The sequence below is a fragment of the Miscanthus floridulus genome, chromosome 3 (assembly GCF_019320115.1).
Source record: "Miscanthus floridulus cultivar M001 chromosome 3, ASM1932011v1, whole genome shotgun sequence".
Taxonomy (NCBI): domain Eukaryota; kingdom Viridiplantae; phylum Streptophyta; class Magnoliopsida; order Poales; family Poaceae; genus Miscanthus; species Miscanthus floridulus.
Genome location: NC_089582.1, coordinates 147,068,528 through 147,090,090, shown reverse-complemented (window position 1 = coordinate 147,090,090; position 21,563 = coordinate 147,068,528). Strand labels below are relative to the sequence as shown.

The window sequence follows — 21,563 nt, the reverse complement described above, 5'->3', positions numbered from 1 at the left end:
TTAAAAAATGAACCTACGGCCCATTAAGTTGAGCCCAATTACCAAAATGACACGAACCCAATTAAACTGACAGCCCAACTCCTCTCCTCGCCCTCGGCTGACTTCGGTTCGGACTTGCCCAGTTTCTACCCTCCGACCGCCGCACGGAGAAGCAGAAGCCATGCAGGCCGCCGCCGCGCGCGCACGCCGCCTCCTCGCGTCCCCGGCGGCCTCGGGGATCCCCGGAATACTCTCCGGACCGACCCCAGGGCGCGCATCCTACGCCGAGGGCGTTCTCCTTCACCGTCTCGATGGCGCCCCCGCCTCGCCGTCCTCTCCGCATCATGCCAGGGGCTTCTCCTCCTCCTGCTTCGCCTCCCGGTCGCCATGTGAGCTTCCTTATCTCATACCTATCGAATGTGTGCTCTGCGCTTTGCTTCCCAGTGAGCTGCTCGCGGGTTTGCCTGGCGCTGCATTTCGTCAAACTGGTGGTGGGCGCGCGGAGTGGCATGCCCACCGTACGGCCTCGAATCTCGAAGGGCTCTCGCTTTCGCTTGGATTTAATTTTTCATGTCCCGAGTGGGAATGGTCAAGGTTTTGAGCAGCGGAGATGTTCGGCAGAGCATCATTCTGCTAGCGCTTGTGACTATGTGATAGTTTTAGATGCGTGTGATCCATTAGTAGGTTCCTTGGGGATTAGCTGATGTGTTTGTGGTTTGCAGTTGAAGTCTGGGTTTGATGAGAGTTAAGTTTTTTGATGGAACGAGCATGAGTCGGCTATTGCCTTATATGGCACTCTAATTTGCTTCATTTCCTTGTACTGATATATGCTTCTGTCCCTTCACTTCTAACGTTCCGTGGTCTCTTGTCCATTTTGCTTGCTTTGGATTACATTGAACTTTCCTTAAAGAAAAGAGGGTGTTGCAAACACTCTGCAAAGCATCTGAACCTTTAAGTGACTTTAGCTATTGCAGTGAAATGTTTCACTAATGACCATTTTTTGTCCATGATTAGATTAGTTTTGATTCATTAAACCATGCTGACTATTTTTTTAATTAATTTAGGTAACCTCCTATCGCCGACCATAGCTTCTCGATGGTTGAGTGAGAAATCAGTAAACTATCACATGACAACAGCACGCTTCTCAACGGAAGCAAGTGACAAGGACCACCCTACAGGTTATCTATTAACTTATTCAGTTTATTCAAAGAAGGTCCACTATCGAGATAAGTAGCAGCTTTTCCATACCATTGCTAAGTTAGCAACAAAAGATCCCTTGCATAGGAATTATCTAACCAGCAACCATCTGCTAACTGGACGTTTAGATGTAGACTCATCAATCTACTTTACCATCTTGCTTGTTATCTTTGTAATATCTTTGAATCAAGATTTTCTCATGCAGTCATACATTATTGTAATCCAGAAAATGCAGTGTTTTTTTTTTCTGACCCTAATGCTAATTGAAGTTTATGTATGATCTTCTAATTTGCCCCAGTTGGCTCTTGCTAGATCCATGAAGTGACATTTTGTTTTTGTTTCTAGATGTTTTCATTTGTGTAAAGTTACATTGTTGCAGATAAATCCAACAAATACAGAGTTATTAAATCTTTGAGATATTCGGTTGAATTTTATTATGTATTTCTTTTCATGTACATTTTTCTGCATGATTTCTATAATTATTCATAGAATGGATTTCCTGAAGTTCGATACTACCATTTGTCCATGTCATGGTTCACCACAGAAGCTGTAGAGGAGATGTACCAGAAAATGTTGAAATCTGTTGAAGCTAAGACCATGCCTCCAAATGCCTGGTTGTGGTCGATGATTGATAGCTGCTCCATTAAGGAGGACATCAAACTTCTTTTTCAAATTTTGCAGAAACTCAGAGTATTTGTAAGTCTCCTTCATATTCCTCATACATGTAGAATGGTTCATTGTATATTTTGTCTACCAAGTTTCAGTACCAATTATGAGTGCATATGTGAATTTGTTGGTATCATCATCCCTCTTGTGGTGACGGCTACAGATATCTAATCTTGATCTCTAGAGTTATTTTCTTTATTTATTTGCAAAGAAGTGTTCATTCAGCTGAGTTAACAGAGTTTCTATTACATTTAGCCGTATTGATAAATTTCAACACACGTATGGAATAAGGGTATGTGGTCTGGAATTGTGATGTTGACTGAATCATCATGGTCCTTTTAAATTGGTGACGCAGGATAAGAAAGATAAATGGTTTCTATGTCTGTCTTTTTTATTCCTTGAACTTTGGACTTAGTAGCTTTCTTTCAATGTAATTGTTGTTCTCTGGAATCTGGACATAGATGAGAAAGTATGTTGTTTTTTTCCCTAAATTTTGTTCTGTTACTACTATAAGCTATCTTAAATTGACACTTATTATCGATCCAGAGACTATCAAATCTTCGAATCAGCGCAAACTTCAATGAGAATCTCTGCAGGAAAGTAACTGAGGCTTGTGCTCGTGTAGGCGCCATCGATTATGGTAAAGTCCCTTTTAAACACCAACGAGATTTTTTATCTGATACAGGCTGAGTGCATGTTTCCATTTTTTAACCATTTCTGTTCAATCTGGTTTCTAATGGATTTTCTATGTATAGATTTAGGATTTCCTGAGAGAAACTTGTGCCTTGCATCTTAATGAAAAGAATGCTGCATCTATTTTTTCTGCTAATGATATGATATATTGAAGACATTACTTTTTTTAATAATCTTTGCATGAGTTATCAAGTTCATTATTTAAGATGATAATATTAGATAAGGTTGAAATGGTAAAGGGACATCTATTCTGGTTCATAAAGGCATTAACTTTGATGTCGTGTCACTTCTCAGTTTTGTGTATTCTATAATAACTATTAGGGCCCGTTTGGATCCTTGGAATTGAATTCATTCTAATAATTACAATTTAGGCATAGATTAATTAAGGTAATATAGTTATATATGGAATATATTTGTATATTTATTGTTAGGCATACAAGGGACATACTTATATGTTGCATTTCTATTGTAGGGAAGTGAGTTGAAGAGTGTGCTATAAGTTGGAGAATAGAATTATAGCATAGTGATCTATAGAATCCATTTCCATCTCCCACCCTATGAATTTGAGATAGGCTTATTTATGAGCTTAGGAATGTTATGGAATGTCAAATTCCAAGCCAAATAGCCTAATCCATTATGTAGATTTCAATTCCTCCAAAATGAAGGGATCCAAACGGCCCCTTACTAAATTAGACACCCCCCCCCCCCCCCCCCCCACACACACACACACCACCCCCACCCACCCACAACAAATCATGACAAAAATAATTCAGTAATTCCGTTTGGTTACGGTAATGTGATGAATGCAGGGTTGAAGGCTTTATGGAAGCATAATGTCTATGGAATAACACCAACAATTGGTTCTGTTCATTATCTACTGGTATTCTGTTCAAGAGAAAAAGTCTTCTGGTATCCATTTTTCCTAGTTACTTGGTTATGATTCTCTCCTTTTGCAGCAACATGCTAAAGAGCAAAATGACACCAAACTAATGGAAAACGTAATTCATGTCCTATTGAGAAATTTCTTACTGCTGCAACCAGGCACAGCTGATATAGTCTTCAGGTATGTCATTGTCTGTTCTCAGTTGTTATTTTCATTTGTTGTTTTCATATTACTGTACACCATGACCTAGCCTCTATAAAATTGATTTCAATGTTTCATTGCATCATATTAGTCCTATCTTTTTGCAATATAGTTCGGACTCACATTAGCCTTGTAACAAAATAAAGACTCGAAATATTATTATGATACACTACTAATTAGGTATCTTAATAAGTCAACATTTCCGTGATATGTCTAATTAGCAATTATGTGAATTTAGCAGAAATGGTAACCTCGAGAATTTGTTGTGGTTGATTTGTATTTTATTTTTTCTTGACTCGTTCTTTCCTTCCAAGATTTCATGCTCTTTTCAATTATTGATTTCATGGATTTATATTGTCTTGTGCAGCATCTGCTATAATGCTGATAGATGGGATTTACTCTCAAAATACGCGGAGAGATTTGTTAAGGCAGGTGTCAAACTGCACCGTGCTGCATTTGACATTTGGATGGACTTTGCTGCCAAAGTTGGTAAGCAGTTTGATTCTTCTTACTGATCTCAGCTAAATATGACAGCTGACCTGAACCTAAAGCCAGCATTGGAGGTGCATTGCCATTGCAACTGCAGCCAAATTAGTTATGGATGAACTGAACATCTTTCATTGCTCGTTTCAAGCGGTATGGGTTCGGACCAGGGGCAGTTACCTACTTACCTTACCTGCATGATGAAATCCAGGAGGGTTTGTGATGTTCATTTTATTTATGAAATAGTAGTTTTTTTGTTTGGTAGTTAAATCTTAGTTTCTCTATAACATTGTTGTTAATGTATTAAACCATGCTTCTGCAGGGGATTCTCAATCTATTTGGAACATTAATAGTCTAAGAGGCAGGTCTGTCAAACATTATACTCTTGCATCAGGTTTTGCATGTGCAAAGGTAATTGTACCTGGCATGGACATTATTACACAAGAAGCAATAAATTACAGTATTTCTTCCTTTTTGTTTTATTTTTGTGTCAAATTGAACTAACCAATCTAAATCTATTCTCCAACGTGCCATGTTAAGTTGCAATAGTACATTAAGTGGTTCTGTAGCATATCATACTAATTCATGATCCATAGTCTGTAGTTAGCACTTTGGCCTTTTTGTGAAACATAGCTACATAGGCACTGTTGGTGATTTGTTCAGTTGTGTGCACTCCTTCAGGTTTCTGTTCTCAGGCTTGTTATTTGTCTTGTTGCAGGGGTCTCTGCTTGATCGGAAGCCAGAAAATGCCGCTGCCATGATTAAACTCCTTTACAAGGTTTGGCACAGGATTATTATTGCCATCAGACCTGTATTACTAAAATACTGGATTTGCTTCATGCCAGCAGCATATTCCAAAATATTTCTGGATAACAGATATTTTTTCCTTACTCTGAATATCCTGCTGCATCTTTGCTGGCCATGCTGCTCAAGCATATCAAACTCAAGCTATTTTTTTTTGTTTGGCATTTTGAATGTTAAAATGATACATTTCACTATTTTACAGAGTCCTTAAGCTAAAATAGTTTGATAGAGATGATTTTTACATATAAAACCTTGAATTGGCGTGTTCACCTGATGAGAATTTATGGTTGGGCACAGCATTTGCCTGATCAGAAGAAACCATTTGTGAAAGATGAACTCGAGAAACTTATTGCTGAATGGCCTACGGAGGTGGTAAAAAGGCAGAAGAAAGATAATAGGAAGGTGAGATACTTGATCTTTGGTTTGGTTCCTACACAATCAAGCATTTGTTAGTCTTGTATTCCCCAGCCCGGCAGAATTACACTTTCTCCTTGTGACACTACGTCTTGGTATTAATTTGACTGGGGAGTGGGGAGTGCCTTTTTCATTATTTATTATGTTGAGCAACTTTTGCTGCTTTTCAAGAATCAATACTGCTGCACTTTTTTTTGAAAGGAGATTACCTCGGCTTTTAAGAAAGCCAATAACAGTTGTACATACTGGGGTTTCCAGTTTTAAAGAAAGAAAACTGACTGAGCCCTTCAGATTACAAGAAAAAACTACGCATTACCAAGCCTATTGTCCAACGCGCCCTATCAAAGACAGCAAACATCCAGACTATACGCTAAATCACCACGATCTCTGAGCAGGGTCCTTCAAAGTGTACAATACTGCTGCACTCCGTGTTCCTCGTATCTGTTTGTTATATACGAACCTGTCTAGTAACAAAATATCTCTCCATCTATCAGGCGTTGGAGGAAGCTTTGATCAAGGACATCCCTACGATGGTCGACTGCCTGACAAAGTCCGGCCTCGACATCCCTGTGGTTCTGGACAAGCTTGCCACCCCACAGCTCCAAGTGGCTTAGTAAAAGAAGACCCGCACGGCTCGCCAGATGATGTTACAACTGGAACAGACTTCGTCTCGAGGAACAGCATGCATTTTGGCCCTGATGCAGGCAGGCAGCGCAGATTGAGCGCGCAGCCATTTTGATCCCATTTGTTTTGATTGGTATAAGCGTAGTTGTAGCGTTCGCTCAGCTTCTGGAGTGGAGATAATAACATGTAACATGTGTATGCCCGTGCCGTCCTAGTTGGCGTGCCCTGTTTCTGTTGTGCGTTGGCCGTTGAGGATTTGTGATAGATATAATAACATGTTTTTTTTATTTGTTTCTGAGAAGGAAATGCCGTCGTATCCTGGCATTGTGTTGTTACCGCACTGATTACTTTGAATTTGTACGTGCTAATCAACAGCACTACATACTTGAGGTGATGATATTCAAAAGTGCAGTTGTCACTTGTCAGTAGTAGTAGAACCAAACCAACGCCTGTGCAGTGCAGTCCTACGGTTGCGCGTTGCCTGACGAGCATGCAGGCCTGCAGGGCATTGCGGCCAGCCGTTGGCCACTCAGACATGAGTTGTGAGTTGTGACCTCCATGCGAGAAGAGAAGCGCAGGCAGGGGCGACGAGCTGGCAAACCATGGCCTGATGGCCATGCCTGCCGGCGACGCGTGAATGCCCTATGGCGAACCGGCGGCGTCTCTCCAGCCTTCCAGCCTCTAGGGCGGTGAGAACGCATCCGCCCGACCCGACACATGACTCTCCTCTAGTCCTCTGTAGTTGGTTTCCTCCTGCACTTGAGTCCGTGGCAGGTGGGCCTGCCCGCCGGCACAGCACCCCGGTCCCCGGTGGCCTCAACCGAAGACGAAGCAGAAGCTAGGACTAACCGTCGTCGCTCCGTCTCCTTCCTTGCCGGGAACGCGCTGTCAGCGTCGCCAGAGGAGCCGGACCTCAGTCAGCCACCAACCAAGAGGAAAACGAGGAACCTGGGCGCATCACGGGCGCCACGGACCTGACCGGGCCTGAGCCAAGGAGAAGCAGTCGGGTCCGACGCGCCTAGCGTGCGGCTCAGTGAGCGTGAGTGGGCGTGAATCATAGGCAGACACAGATGCGCCGTGTGATTCACGCCGTGGCCCAAGGCCTGTATACATATGAACGGAGAGCTCAGAGAGAGGGGACAGAAGATATGAGAACAGGAAAACGGAATACTAAGCTTCCTCCTACCGTCATCTGGCGTGTTCTCCTTCCTTCCTCTCTTCATTTCAAATCCTTCCCTTCTCTAATGCTAACAATTGGTATCCAGAGCCTTCCGATTCTCCTTCGCGTTCTCTTTCTCTACTCTGATTCGCAATTTGCCGTGGTTAGTAGATTTCATCGCGTCGCAGTTACCTGCTGTAGTGCAATTGATTTCCTGCAAATCCCCGGATCCGCGAATCGAGCCGAGAACATGCGACCTGGATCCATCACCACCGCCACCACCACCAAAGCCTCCGATTCGATTCCACTATACTCGTTCCACCAAACGTCGGGGCGCCATGAATCCGGATATCCAGCTACTGTTGGCGGAGTTCCAAAAACTCGCCACCGCGCAAGCCGTCACCTAGAAGCAAATCGCCGAGCAGACGGATCTCCTCGAGCGACGATTCAGCGAAGCGGATGAAGTCCTGGACAAGCGCTTCCGGGAGGCTGATGCGGCGGTCGAGCAGCAGATCATCGACTCCGAGCTTCGCCAGGACGCACGCCTCAGCTCCATTGAGAAGACCGCTTCAGATCTCACCTCATGGCGCCAGGAACACGAAGGCATCGTCGACGACCTCCGTCTTCGCATCGGCAAACTCGACAAGTACTGGAACCGATCTGTGATTGAGTCCGCCGCCGCTCACCTCGAGCCGGCTATCTTCACTGAGCCACCAGTCAAGTGAGAGCAGCACGCCGCATCTGCATCTGCTGGCTACAAGGCTGCTCGGCCCAACGGGCACGGCGTCGATCCTCACCACCGGGAGAATGAGTTTGGGGTTGTCACAACCTATACTCATTCCCCGGTCACGGGTATGGACAACTCTGCAAATCCCCCTAAGTTTCATGGCACTGCATATGACTTAGTGTTATCCCACAATCACCCACCTGAGACCCACCGTAACCCCACCGGCAAGCTTCCAAAATGTCCTTCCCAACCTTTGATGGCACTGACCTCAAACTCTGGATAACTTGCGCTGAAGATTACTTTGACATGTACTCTGTTGATCCTTTAGTCTGGATTCAGTGCTCACGCATGCAATTCCTTGGCCCTGCCAAACGTTGGATCCAATCAGTTACTGACAAACTGAAAACCATGACCTGGTCTGAATTTTGTCAAGCCTTGCATACCCGCTTTGATCGCGATCAACATGAATACCTCCTTCGCAAGATGAACCGCATTCGCCAAACTTCTTCTGTGCAAGATTATGTTGATCAGTTTCTCTGAACTTGTTGACCAGCTCACAGCCTATGATTCCTCCACAAATGCTCTACATTACATCACTCGTTTCCTAGATGGCTTACATTCAGACATTCGTACTGTCATTCTTGTTCAGCGCCCCGATTCCCTAGGATACTGCGTATACTTTGGCGTTGTTGCAGGAAGAGGTTGTGGAGTCATCACGGAAACGTGAGTTCAAGCCATGGCATCAGAAGGCCGGCTATCCCCTTCCTCCTCGACAAGACAGTTTGCAAGTTGGCACAGTGGACAAGCCTTTGTTGAATCAGAAACCACTGGACAAGAAGCTGGTCGATCTCAAGGCTTACCGGCGTGCCCGTGGTTTGTGTGATCACTGCGGAGAGAAGTGGAATCGTGAACACAAGTGTGCGCAGCAAGTGGGACTCCATGTCTTGGACGAGCTCTACGCTCTTTTCTCCGAAGAACCAGTAGATTGTTCCGACAATAGAGAGCAATGAAGGACCAGAGCCAGAAGAAACCTATTACTGCCTATCTTCTGACACTATAGCACAACCGGGGGTAAAGACCTTGCAATTCCAAGGCATGTTTCAGCAGCAGCCGGTCCTGATCCTCCTGGACTCAGGTAGCTCCACATCATTTATCAGCCAGAATTTACTATCTCAGCTGTCCGTCGTTCTAGTTAAGTGTCCTTCACTAGCTGTTAAAGTAGCCAATGGAGAGTTCATGCAGTGTTCTGCACAATTGCCAGCAGTAGTATGGAGTATTCAACATTACCAGTTTACTCATGATTTCAAGGTTTTGCCCATCACACACTATGACATGATCCTTGGCATGGATTGGCTACAACTCTTCAGTCCAATGAAGGTGGATTGGTTGCATCCCTGGTTGGTCATTCCTTATAAAGGTACAACTGTCAGGTTACAAGGCAATCCATTATTAGAGGCTCCTAGGGATGATGAGTTGTTGGTACAGATATTCAGTATCACTCCACAACCCACTGCCATAGAGGTTCAGTTACCTCCAGCCATCAGTGTCTTACTGAATGAATTTCATTCAGTTGTTTCTCCACCTGACCAACTACCACCTAAGAGAGCATGTGATCATGTGATACCGTTGATTGAAGGGGCTAGGCCTATCACAGTTCGGCCATACTGTTACCCACCAGCCCTCAAGGATGAAATTGAAGCTCAGGTTGACTCTATGCTGCAACAGGGCATAATCCAACCTAGTACTTCACCATTCAATTCACATGTATTGCTGGTACGCAAAAAAGATGGTTCCTGGAGATTCTGTGTGGACTATCGCTACCTCAATGCACTTACTGTCAAGACTGCATTTCCTATTCCAATGTTTGAGCAACTCATGGATGAGCTTGTCGGTGCTCGGTATTTCTCTACTCTGGACCTCCTGTCAAGCTATCACCAGATACGGTTACGTGAAGGTGAAGAGCATAAAACAGCGTTCTCCACTCATGTGGGTCATTATGAATTCAAGGTTGTCGCCTTTGGACTTTCTGGTGCGCCAGGCACTTTCCAAGGCGCCATGAACAGTACTTTGAAACCTTGCCTCCGCCGGTGTGCTATTGTTTTCTTTGATGATGTACTCATTTACAGCAAGTCTTTTGAGGAGCATCTCAACCATCTGCGTCTGTTTTTTTCCTTGCTAGCCCAAGATCAGTGGCACATCAAGCTATCCAAATGCAAGTTTGCGCAAACTGAGATTTCTTATTTGGGCCATGCCATCCGTGCTAACGGTGTAGCTACAGACCCGGCTAAAATTGAGGCAGTGGTTTCTTGGCCAATGCTGACTACGGTCAAGGAACTTCGTAGCTTTCTTGGATTCGCCGGTTTCTACCGCCGTTTCGTCCGACATTATGCAGTCATTTCCAAGCCGCTGACAACGTTGTTGAAGAAGCATTCGCTGTTTGTATGGTCGACTGAACATGAGACAGCATTCCAATCTCTGAAGAAATGTTTGAGTTCTGCTCTAGTGCTGGCACTACCTGATTTCAAGCGGCAATTCTATATTGAGACAGATGCTTCTCACTATGGGGTCGGTGCGGTACTCCTTCAGGAGGGGCATCCCCTTGCGTTCCTCAGTCGAGCTCTGGGACCCAAGAATCAAGGGTTGTCAGCCTACGAGAAAGAGTACATGGCTATCATCATTGCTTGTTGATCAGTGGCGTTCATATCTGCAGCTGGGTGAGTTTGTCATTTTCACCGATCACAAAAGCCTCATTCATCTGAGTGATCAGCGCCTTCACACTGCATGGCAACAGAAGGTTTTCACTAAGTTGTTGGGCTTGCAATACAGAATAGTTTATAAACCGGGCACTGACAATCGAGTTGCAGATGCACTGTCTCGCATAGGCCACCCAGAGGAGCTGTCTGCCGTTTCAGCACCAGTACCTTCCTGGCTCGATGCCATCATCCACAGTTATGCTTCTGATGCTCGGGCTCAAGAACTGATGACTAAGTTAGCTGTCTCTGCCACCTCTGAACCAAACTTCTCTCTGCACCAAGGGCTCCTTCGATACAAGGGTCATATTTGGGTAGGTCCCGATGTCATTCTTCAACAAATGATTATCACGGCTTTCCATTCTTCACCAGTGGGTGGTCATTCGGGATTTCCTGCCACCTACAGACGAATCAAAGCATCTCTTTGCCGCATCTCTTTGCCTGGACGGGTCTGAAATCATCAGTTTGTCACTGCTTGTCCTACTTGTCAGCAAGCCAAGCCCGATCGCGCCAAGTACCCAGGTCTACTTCAGCCTTTACCGGTTCCCAGTATGGCCTGGCAAAGCATTTCAATGGACTTTGTGGAGGGCCTTCCACTATCTGGCGGCAAAAATTGTATCATGGTGATTGTGGATCGTTTTTTCAAGTATGCACACTTCATTCCAATGGCTCATCCATTTACTGCTCTTACAGTGGCCAAGACATTTATCACCAATGTATACCGCCTGCACGGTCTGCCATTGTCGATTGTATCCGATCGAGACAAGATCTTCACCAGTCAGCTATGGCAAGAGCTTTTTCCGTTTGGCCGGAAGTCACTCTCCAGATGTCGTTAGCTTACCATCCTCAAACCGACGGCCAAACCGGAGCGCGTGAATCAATGCTTGGAGACATTCTTGCGCTGCTTTGTCAGTTCCTGTCCAGCTAAGTGGCTCGATTGGATTTTTCTAGGCTGAGTATTGGTACAACACCACATGGCATTCTTCACTGCGCCATTCACCATTTTTTGTGCTCTATGGTCATCACCCTCAACACTTTGGGCATCTCTGCTGACAGTTCAGTCTCCTCAGTTCATCTTGATGATTGGATGAAGGAAAAGTCCATGATGAACACACTCATTCAGCAGCACCTTATTCGGGCTCAGAAGCGCATGAAGACACAAGCTGACAAGTCTCGCTCCGAACGCCAATTTACAGTTGGCGACTGTGTGTACCTCAAACTGCAGCCTTATGTCCAAACCTCTTTGGCTCCGCGCGCTAATCAAAAGCTAGCTTTCAAATTCTTTGGCCCTGTTTCAGGTCATCAGACGTGTGGGTGACGTCGCGTACAAGCTCAAGCTTCCAGAGAATTCAACTATTCATCCCATCTTCCATGTGTCCCAGCTCAAGACGGCGGTCCCTACGTCTCACTCCGTCGCTGATCTTCCCCACACTCTCGACGGGCTGCAAATTCCACTCAAGATCCTTCAGCGGCGCATCCACACCACTGACCACGACGTCGTACCCCAGGTGCTGGTGCAATGGTCCAATCTACCAAGATCACTGGCAACCTGGGAAGACACTGAAGCTCTCCGGCAAAGATTTCCTCGCGCTCCTGCTTGGGGACAAGCAGGTCTTCGTTGGGGAGAGGATGTCAGCGTCGCCAGAGGAGCCGGACCTCAGTCAGCCACCAACCAAGAGGAAAACGAGGAACCTGGGAGCGTCACGGGCGCCACGGACCAGACCGGGCCTGAGCCAAGGAAAAGCAATCGGGTCTAACGCGCCAGCGTGCGGCTCAGTGAGCGTGAGTGGGCGTGAATCATAGGCAGACACAGTTGCGCCTGTGTGATTCACGCCGTGGCCCAAGACCTGTATACATATGAACGGAGAGCTCAGAGAGAGAGGGACAGAACATATGAGAACGGAAAAAAGAATACTAAGCTTCCTCCTACCGCGTGTTTGCCTGCCGGCGACGCGTGAATGCCCTATGGCGAACCGGCGGCGTCTCTCCAGCCTTCCAGCCTCTAGGGCGGTGAGAACGCATCCGCCAGCCTCTGTAGTTGGTTTCCTCCTGCACTTGAGTCCGTGGCAGGTGGGCCTGCCCGCCGGGATAGCACCCCGGTCCCCGGTGGCCTCAACCGAAGACGAAGCAGAAGCTAGGACTAGGACCGTCGTCGCTCCGTCTCCTTCCTTGCCGGGAACGCGCATGGCAGCCGTACGTTCCCAACTGCTTTGGCCCACGATCGAGCCATCGAGGCAGCCTGCGGAACCTACCCAACGGACGCGCCACCCAATTAACTACACGACCAACTGTCAATGAACGAACGCCCGGCCCAACAGTTCAACTACCTTCCTACCCAAAAGAACGCAATTCTAACGCATCGTCACGTTTTGGTAAGTCTGACCAATTATAAATAAAAAAGTATTATGTTTATAATATCAAATTAATTATGAAATGTATTTTCATAATAAATTAATTTAAAGATATAACTGTAAATATTATTTATTAAAAACTTGGTCAAACGTAAACTGCTTTTCGTGGCACGTAACTTATAGTTGCATTTTTTTTAGGACGGAGGTAGTGTTAACAAAGCTCCACCTGCCCATTGTAAGGGTCTGTTTGGATCCTATTGGGATTACAATAATTAATGATCAGCTAAAATTGTTTAATTGGGATCCAAAAAGACTGACTAATAGGGATAACAGATAGTTTTTTTTGAGAAAAAGGAGAGAGCTTTATTGATTACTCATGAAACAAATTACATTCTTTCGCAATCAATTACTCCACGCATTGGGGAACCTGCGCATGCCACACTGCAGAGTGTGACGTGCATTAATTACTTCCCATCCTAAAAAAATAATTCTCAATTCCCGACAAGTCAAAATTTCGGCCTCTTTAGAACACAGGATTCTAAAAACACAATAATACAAAAAACTAGGAATAGAATGCCCTGACATTTTGAATACTATGTATTGAGAAAACATAGGAAAACATAAGACGTTTGGATGGAGTGCAAGAAAAACACAAGAATTCGATGAGAGAGAGTGACACAAAGGAAATTCCAAAATTCCTATGAAACAAGCCAATTCCATAGGATTCCTAGGAACCAAATCTTTTGTTTCAAAAGGGTTCATAGGAAATTTTCCTATAGTATTCCAATCCTCTAATTCCTCCATTTTTTTTCTTTGTTCCAAAGGGGGCCTGAATGTAATTCTTACTTGACCAAATGACTAGTACACAAATTGACCAAATTATCCTAACCTTTTCATTTCATGTGTGTTTTGCAACTAAGCACTGTGTAACTGTCACATACCGGTACAGATCTGACCGAGCTTCCCTGGTCCAGGAGACATGGCGTGTTGTGTGATCCATACAGTTCAGAGGGTGACGGAAGCCTTGGCAGCTACTCCTGGGTCTTCCACGAGCTGCAGGACGAACTGGACAGCAGGATCGACCCGGACTTTGTGCGGCCCCAAGGAATTCGCCCCCAAAACGGCGTCTTGCTGCAAGAAAGCTGCGAAAATTTTCCATCACCATATTAGAAGACTCAAGGAGATACATACAACCTTCGGCCACGCATTAGGCCGCGCTTGTAGCACACAGATTACAACATTTCTGGCATAGAACTTGTCAAATGTCAGATCTGGGCTGTAGAACATAACAGCAGAAAGCATTTGAGTTTTGCGACGCTTTTGATTCTGTTTGAAGATCTTGTAGATGAAACAAAGGAAAACTGATGATGTAACTTACTGACAAAATAGCAGGTAAAAAAATATTCAATTGATTGGAAGTAATCTATGTAGAGTGATGACTTGCTAAGTTGACCTAACAGTTCCATTCCTCACTCAAACTAATTAATCTAACATGACATGTTGCTGCTTGTAAGAATGGAAAAGAGAACCTAATGTACATAATTGACTAATCCAGCTCCCTCTCCAGCCTATACATTGACCGATGTTCGGAAAAAAAAATCCTTACATGAATGGATCCGAGAAAAAAAAAACAATTCATTGTTGTAGCTCATTCCGAATAAGATATCCCAGTTTGTTGGAACCACTGCAAAGTATTTTTCCTTTTTGGGGGTATTGAAGACTTCATCTGCACTAAGCATGACATGATGTATCATCTAGCACGGGCAGTTGCTGGGTGTTTCCGCTTCTGGTTGCTAGCTGCAGAGTCTGCCAATGGTCCGGACCAGGTAGGCACTGCACTTTTGTCATAAGGAAATATGGTGCTGAAGGAAGAAGGGTCTGGGGGCTCAAATGAAGGTTCCATGTGATTCGAACAGCCCAAGGGAAATCCAAGCGCACCATCCTGGTGCGGTGGTGGGAACTTCTCACTCTTGCTCTTCGCATTTGCATGAGTTATTAACCTTCTTTTCTGTAGATAAAAAGAGAATTATGTTAGCCATCAGACTAAATTTGGCACCCTTCCAGATGCTATGCAAACAGGTTCATGCCAATGAACCCTCAAAAAATAAGGAATTAACATACATCAATATTTGCTTGCAGTTCGGCGTTTGCCTCTGGAGCTGGAACAGCCCTAGGCCGATCCCGTGTCCTTGTTTTCCTTGTTCCATCTCCATTAGCTCTACCACCAGCAGCCCTTAAGCTGTTGTCCGTCCAATAAATAAGCCAGTCAGCCAAAGAGCAACCAGAATGTTAAGATAAAGTGTAGTAAGACAACTGCATCTAACAAGGACAATATACAACAGAAAAGACGGGAGGACAAATTGTTTCATGACTCATCATGATGTGTAACCAGTATTCCATGATGATGTCTAAGCATTATTCTCAACAAGTTCCAAGAAATCCTGGAATCTTGGCACGACAGCCAAGACTCCCACTTTAGTATACTCCTAGATCGGAACATGTCCTAGCAGTGGACCAAAGTTACTTTTGAGACAAGAAATAAAATTTTCGTAAGCTGAACACATTTTTGTCATGTTTTGTCTTCCGGTCATCAGCATGAGCACTGTTGCCACAAGTTTTATCGCACATGGAAGATGCGGATGTAGGCAAAGTATCAACTACAGATTTCATATCACTACGCATTGTTTTGCATAGATGACAATATAGAGCATCCAGAACAACAAATGCAAAACATAGATGGAAAATTGTGTGTTAGGGCAACAAACCGTCTAGCTTGTTCGTCTCTTCGTTTCGCATCCATCTCTTTGCTTGGTGGGTATTGGGGCAGACTTGATGGTTCACACGCATAAGGCTCTGTTGCAAAGAACTGCATGTATAGTGAAAGTAAGGGTCTTGCTTTTGAAAAGAATTGTTCACAGTAACAACGCATAAATTACTGACATAAATTCAAATAAGACCAGTAATATTGTATTTAAAAGGAATAACATTTGGACTCAGGTACCAAGGGGCCTTCATAAATCTGAACTAAATTTTAAGAATCAAGGTGGTTTAACTAAACAGAAATATCTTGATCAATACATAGGTAACAATTTTAAGTTGTTATGGCTACAAGTCATTATACTTCCATGTCCCGTAAAAATTGAACTATTGTTGTCCTCTAGAAATCTGGAAACAATGAACACCTTTTTTTCAAGGACTATCATAAAGTAATGACCTGTTAACTAGCTTGTCTATAATCCGTTCCAAAATTCGATTTGAGAAACCAAAGTGGTCAACAAGTCGTATACTTCTATGTCCAGTAAAAATTGAACTATCGATAACCCTATGAAAATCTGGAAAAAGGAACATTTTTTTCAAGGACTAACATGGAGCACTAAACTAGCTTCTATCTAATCTCTTCTGAAAATCGATTTGAGAAACCAAAGTGGTTATTACCGTCAACCATTGGGTGCTAATATTCCTGGTGAACTAGTATGCTGTCGTTAATGACATCAGGGAAGGTAATTAATCCATAAAGCAAAGTCGGTGTTTTCTCTGGTAAAGAAAATAAGAACAGAATGATAAGAACTCAGACAACTTACGTCACTGTTTAATGCAGAAGTTGCTGTTAACCGATCAGCTGGATCAATTGCAAGTAGTGTCTCAATCAGTCGAATTGCTGTTTGAGGGAAATCTTTGAATGTATCCGCTATTCGCCTTTTATATGGCTGTTGAGGCTTAAATATAGTTGCATGAGGCAACTTTGATTTTTTCCAATATTCTTCCGTCGGAGAGCCACATAGCTTAAAAATTTTATGCAGCTGTTCCACCTGAAAGACAGACACCCAATCAAAAAAGGAAATATCATGGAAAGCAATGGATGAAAATAAAAATTGTGACTGAACATATGACCATCACTAAACTGTCTGAATTTAAAAAAAAAACAGTTGCATTTCCAAATTATTTCATTGAATTGTTTGGTGCGAACAATAATTCAGCATCAGAGCTCTGAAGAAAGGCATGTGATTCAGGGTCTACCGTGTAACAAAGGTGGCAAGAGACACTAAGCAGATAAAGATTTTCAGATGACTGATATGTTCTTTATTCCAATAAATCAGGTACAGGTCTGCATTGTCAAGAAAGTACATTTGTAGTAAAACTATTAACCCTGATGAAAACATGTCCTTTTTAATCATCAGAAAGGTCATTTTTTTATATGATTTTGCTAAAAAAATGAAATATGATTTTCATCAACAAGGACATTTTGTATGACACCCAGAGTTAGAATAGGTTAAGCTATTGCTCAATTATCTAACAAGATAACAAAACTAATATAGATTGGGTAAGAAATTGAAAATTCGGAGGTTTGCTTCCACATGAGAAGTAGTGCAGTACTGCAGCAGGATCACAACTAAATAAAATACACTACGATTCTCTTGGTAACGAAAATTTCACAGCCTTGGTAAACAGAATCCTTAAATGGCGAGTGCTAGTAATAGCCAGACGGTATTTCAGGGACAATATAATGCAACAGTGAAGCATTCTGTAGCTAACCTCAGTCCGTCCAGGCATAATAGGCTTTCCAGCCAGCAATTCAGCCAGTATACATCCTGCACTCCACAAGTCGACGCCAACTCCATAATCCGTCGCACCCAGCAGCAACTCTGGAGGGCGGTACCAGAGTGTCACCACCCGACTCGTCATTGGCTGTTTATGGTTGGGGTCGAAGAAGGACGCCAGACCGAAATCACCAATCTTCAGCACACCGTTGTTGTCCAAAAGCAGATTTGATCCCTTGATGTCGCGATGTAGCACTCCCAGGTTGTGGCAGTGCTCGAGCCCTGACAACAGCTGATGCACATAGCACTTGACCTGCCCCCATATAAACACCTCTCAATCAGTCGCATTTCACATAATTGAGCGCGATGCTGTGTCAGGCTGTCAGTGGAATGGGATCTTGACCTGGGGCAGCGTGAACTTGATGTCGGGGCTGGCGGCGAGGCCGGCGAGATCGTGGACCATGTAGTCGAAGACGAGGTAGAGGCTGCACGACATGCGGGAGGTGACGAGCCCGTCGAGCTTGATGACATTGGGGTGGTCGAGGCGGCGCAGGATGAGGATCTCGCGCGCCATGAACCGCACGCTCTCGGGCTCCAGGTTGTCGAAGCGCACCTTCTTGAGCGCCACGATCTTGCCGCTCAGCGAGTCCCGCGCCTTGTACACATTGCTGTACGTGCCCTGGCCGATCTGAGAGAGACAGGAAGAGAGGGAGAGGGTGAGGGGGAGAAAAAAAAAATGCAATTTTTTCACCTCGGCGTTCGCGCTGCACGGATCACGGAGCTAGGGAGGCGGAGGAAAGGGCGCACCTTGTCGATCTTCTCGAAGGAGTCGGCGCGGCGAGGGGTCCAGCCACCGATGGCCTCGCCGGCGACGGCGGAGAGCCAGGCAGGCCAGCCGGCGGCGACCTGCTCGCCGCGCGCCTTGTTGGCGAAGCTCCCTCCCAGGCGCACCTCGGCGTGCGCCGCTGCCGCGGCGGCGGCTGCGGAGCGTGACGACCGCGACCGCCGCTCCCGCTTGACCTTCTCGGGCTTCTCGGCCGCCTGCTGGTCCGGCGCCGCGGCGTCCGCCGGCGGCACCGTTGCGGCGGCGTCGGAGGAATCGACCCCTTCCTGCTGCGGCTGGGTGACCGCGGGATGGTCCCGGCGGCGGGAGGAGGTGGCGACGGGCGCGGGGCTGGAGGTGGTGGGGCGGCCGTGCACGCAGCCCATGGCCGGCCGTGGGGGCGCTGGTCACCGACGGCCGGGCATGGGCCGGGGCTAGCGCGCGAAGCTTCGCCGCAGGAGGGAGGTCCGGTCGCGATCCGGAGGCGGCGGCGCGGGGAGGCAGGCGGGCGGGTGGGAAGCGGAAGGCGGGGTTGGAGGTGGTGGTGGTGGTGGGGGCGAGTAAAGTAAAGCTTGGGCGAGTGAGGGAACGGCACGGGCACGGGGCTGGTGGCCAGTGGAACGGAACGGAACGGGACGTAACGCTTTGACTCTGATGGATCTGCACCACCATGCTGTCCTCTTCCTCTTCGATGTGCCTACGCCGGTAGGAGGACGACCAAGCCCTATGCACAAATTCACCAAGGACAGGAGGGTAATTTACTAGTAGCAGGGAGCAGAAACTGAAAATTAATTCACGAGGCTTGCTGTTTTCTAGGTGGCTGAATTTTTGAACAATAATATTAAACAGCTAACTAGTATAATTAAAAAATAATGCATAAGGGATTTTATATTTTTTTATAGTCAAACAATTATAAAATTATATATTTCCTAAATAACTAAAAGAGAAGTGTAAATGTATTTGTATAACTAAAAGAGAAGTGTAAATGTATTTGTTCTTAGTATTTTATCACTCACACACCGAAGTGCAATCCTACGAAGTAGTAAGTACTCTTTTTTCCTTTGATAAATTGCTAGGGGAGGGAGGATCCCCACCTCCAAATATATTGCTTTTTGTGGCCCTGCTGTCCCAGCAAATTAGGGAATTACATTGTTATTAGTAGCCAAGAGACATTAGGTACAATCTCGAGACTGTCAAGTATATTATATATCCCCTGAGTTCGGCGTTCGCTAATTATGAAGGTCCAACTGTCAAGTTTGTCTTTAAGCTTGAGTATTCGAGAGTCGAGACTCGAGGGAGTATATATAAATGTATGATGGTAAATAAATTCAGAGTTGAGAAACAAAAAGAGCTTGTATGCTAATTGAGCATCTAGAAAAAACAGTGCCTTTTTTTCGTTTGATGTTTTGCTTATCCAGAGGAAGTGATGATTTGTTTTGGTAGCTTTTGTGCACTCTTTTTTTTTCTTTTCTTTCTATATATGCATGTTGGGCTCTTGAGAGGCGTTTTATTTATATTTTCCCTAGGGATATGACCACAGCCATGAAAAGAATAAAAGCTGAGGGGCAGGCACCGGAGGGCCCTTGGGGTTTTTGTCTCATGGGGAAGGAGACACAGGCAGACAGGGTGCCTATAATGCATTATTATGCATGCATGGGATTATCAACTGCAAAAGGGAACAAACAAAAGGGCAATAACAAGCAGGGTTATGTATGTATGTGCTTTCAATCATGCACATGCCCTCTTTTCAACAGAAAATTGGAATCAAAGCCCTTTTCCACGTAAAAGAAAGAATTTCACCATCTTCCTTACGTTGTGTGTGTATGTGTGCTACTCTGCTGTATCATTTCTTGCTAAATAATGGAGGACAGCTGAATGAAAGCCTGGAAGCAATGCTAATCTCCCTTTGACACGCAACAGTCGCTCTCGACACAATATTGTTTATTGACGACAACAAAAGAGGATGCGAATTGACTCGACGACAACAAAAAATTCATTAGCATGTTCGACTCATGGTTTCTGCGGCTCATAAGCTGACTAATGTTGTTTTACTGTGAAAGAAAAATACGGTACCATAATTAATAAATATGGCTGATAAGTTGAAGCGAACTGGGCAAATGTTTAGTACTACTAGCGCCCTGTGGCTACTACTTGCCAGAAAGATCCAAGAGAAAACGACGAGCAGCAGAAGGTCACCAACTCACCGTGTCCGTGATGTCTCTCTTTCTTTCAGTCCAGTATCCATCTCTGAAAGACTGAAACTTTGTCATGGGTGAATCCCGAGGAGGAGAGGGGATGTGGAGATGCCTTGGAAGAGACGGACATGTCTGCACTACGCCGGGGGACACCCACCCACCCGTCCGCCGGGCTGCTGCGTGCTGCTCCTCGCCCTCGCCCATACCCGTACCGGCCGTACGGCGCCACCTGCCCACCTCTCGGAGTTACTGCGTTGCACGTACAGTACACTGCATTTGCACAGGAGGTGGTAGAGGAACACGGCGCCTGAATCCAAGGAATGGCCTGGCCCTGGCCCGGCCTAGATGCATGTGTCGTGATTTTTTCTTCTTCTTCTTCTTGGTAGAAGAAATGTTTTAAGTATGAACAGCTTAATAAGAGCATCTCCAAGAGTTCCATAAATATTTCTCCTAAAAAATCTACGTTTACCAACTCCTAAAAAGATTTTAGGAAAAAAAAAAGTTAATCTCCAATAGTTCCTAATATTTGACTTCTAAAAAATCAAATGCAGGTCCTATTTGACTTTTTTTTCTTCAGTCTTCTTTTTTTTCCACGCAAACCTCTTCATCGCCGCACATACTCACGCCGCCGCCGCCTACTGCTGCTCTTCTTCCCTTCGCTCCTACTCTTCCGCTGCGGCACGCCGCCGCCGCCGCCTCCCAGTCCCAGGTGTGCATTTTGATTTGGGCCTCGTTTAGATTGCGAAAAAATTTCAACTCGATGAATAGTACCACTTTCGTCTTATTTGGCAAATATTGTCCAATCGTGGACCAACTAGGCTCAAAAGATTCATCTCGTGATTTTCAACTAAACTGTGTAATTAGTTATTTTTTTATCTACATTTAATACTCCATACAAGCGGCTAAATATTGATGTGATGGAGAGAGAGTGAAAAAACTTGGAATTTAGATGGCATCTAAACAAGACCTTGATGGACTTGGATGAGGATTCTGGTTTCCAACAGTATGTTGCTGTGAAGCTTGATTGGCACGTTCTACTTGATCGATTTATGGCGTGGTGAACAAGTGTTACCACA

At 45.0% G+C, this 21,563-nt stretch overlaps 2 protein-coding genes and 1 pseudogene across 2 annotated transcripts; 2 read left to right on the top strand and 1 right to left on the bottom strand.

Annotated features, from left to right (window-relative positions):
- Positions 1-64: 64 nt before the first annotated feature.
- Positions 65-6,842, top strand: LOC136547431 (uncharacterized). The gene is made up of 11 exons (XM_066539380.1): positions 65-368; positions 1,044-1,157; positions 1,721-1,872; positions 2,389-2,482; positions 3,345-3,415; positions 3,492-3,598; positions 3,987-4,108; positions 4,425-4,513; positions 4,821-4,880; positions 5,204-5,308; positions 5,815-6,842. The coding sequence occupies exons 1-11, from the start codon at positions 161-163 to the stop codon at positions 5,932-5,934; spliced, it is 1,242 nt and encodes a 413-aa protein (XP_066395477.1). The 5' UTR covers positions 65-160; the 3' UTR covers positions 5,935-6,842.
- Positions 6,843-7,431: 589 nt separating this feature from the next.
- LOC136544659 (uncharacterized) lies at positions 7,432-12,337 on the top strand (annotated as a pseudogene).
- A 1,923-nt stretch (positions 12,338-14,260) lies between these two features.
- LOC136542784 (probable serine/threonine-protein kinase At1g54610) lies at positions 14,261-18,827 on the bottom strand. The gene is made up of 7 exons (XM_066535381.1): positions 18,277-18,827; positions 17,873-18,157; positions 17,465-17,782; positions 16,513-16,740; positions 15,697-15,797; positions 15,053-15,170; positions 14,261-14,939 (listed from the first exon to the last, which is right to left on the bottom strand). The coding sequence occupies exons 1-7, from the start codon at positions 18,676-18,678 to the stop codon at positions 14,682-14,684; spliced, it is 1,710 nt and encodes a 569-aa protein (XP_066391478.1). The 5' UTR covers positions 18,679-18,827; the 3' UTR covers positions 14,261-14,681.
- Between the last annotated feature and the right edge of the window lie 2,736 nt (positions 18,828-21,563).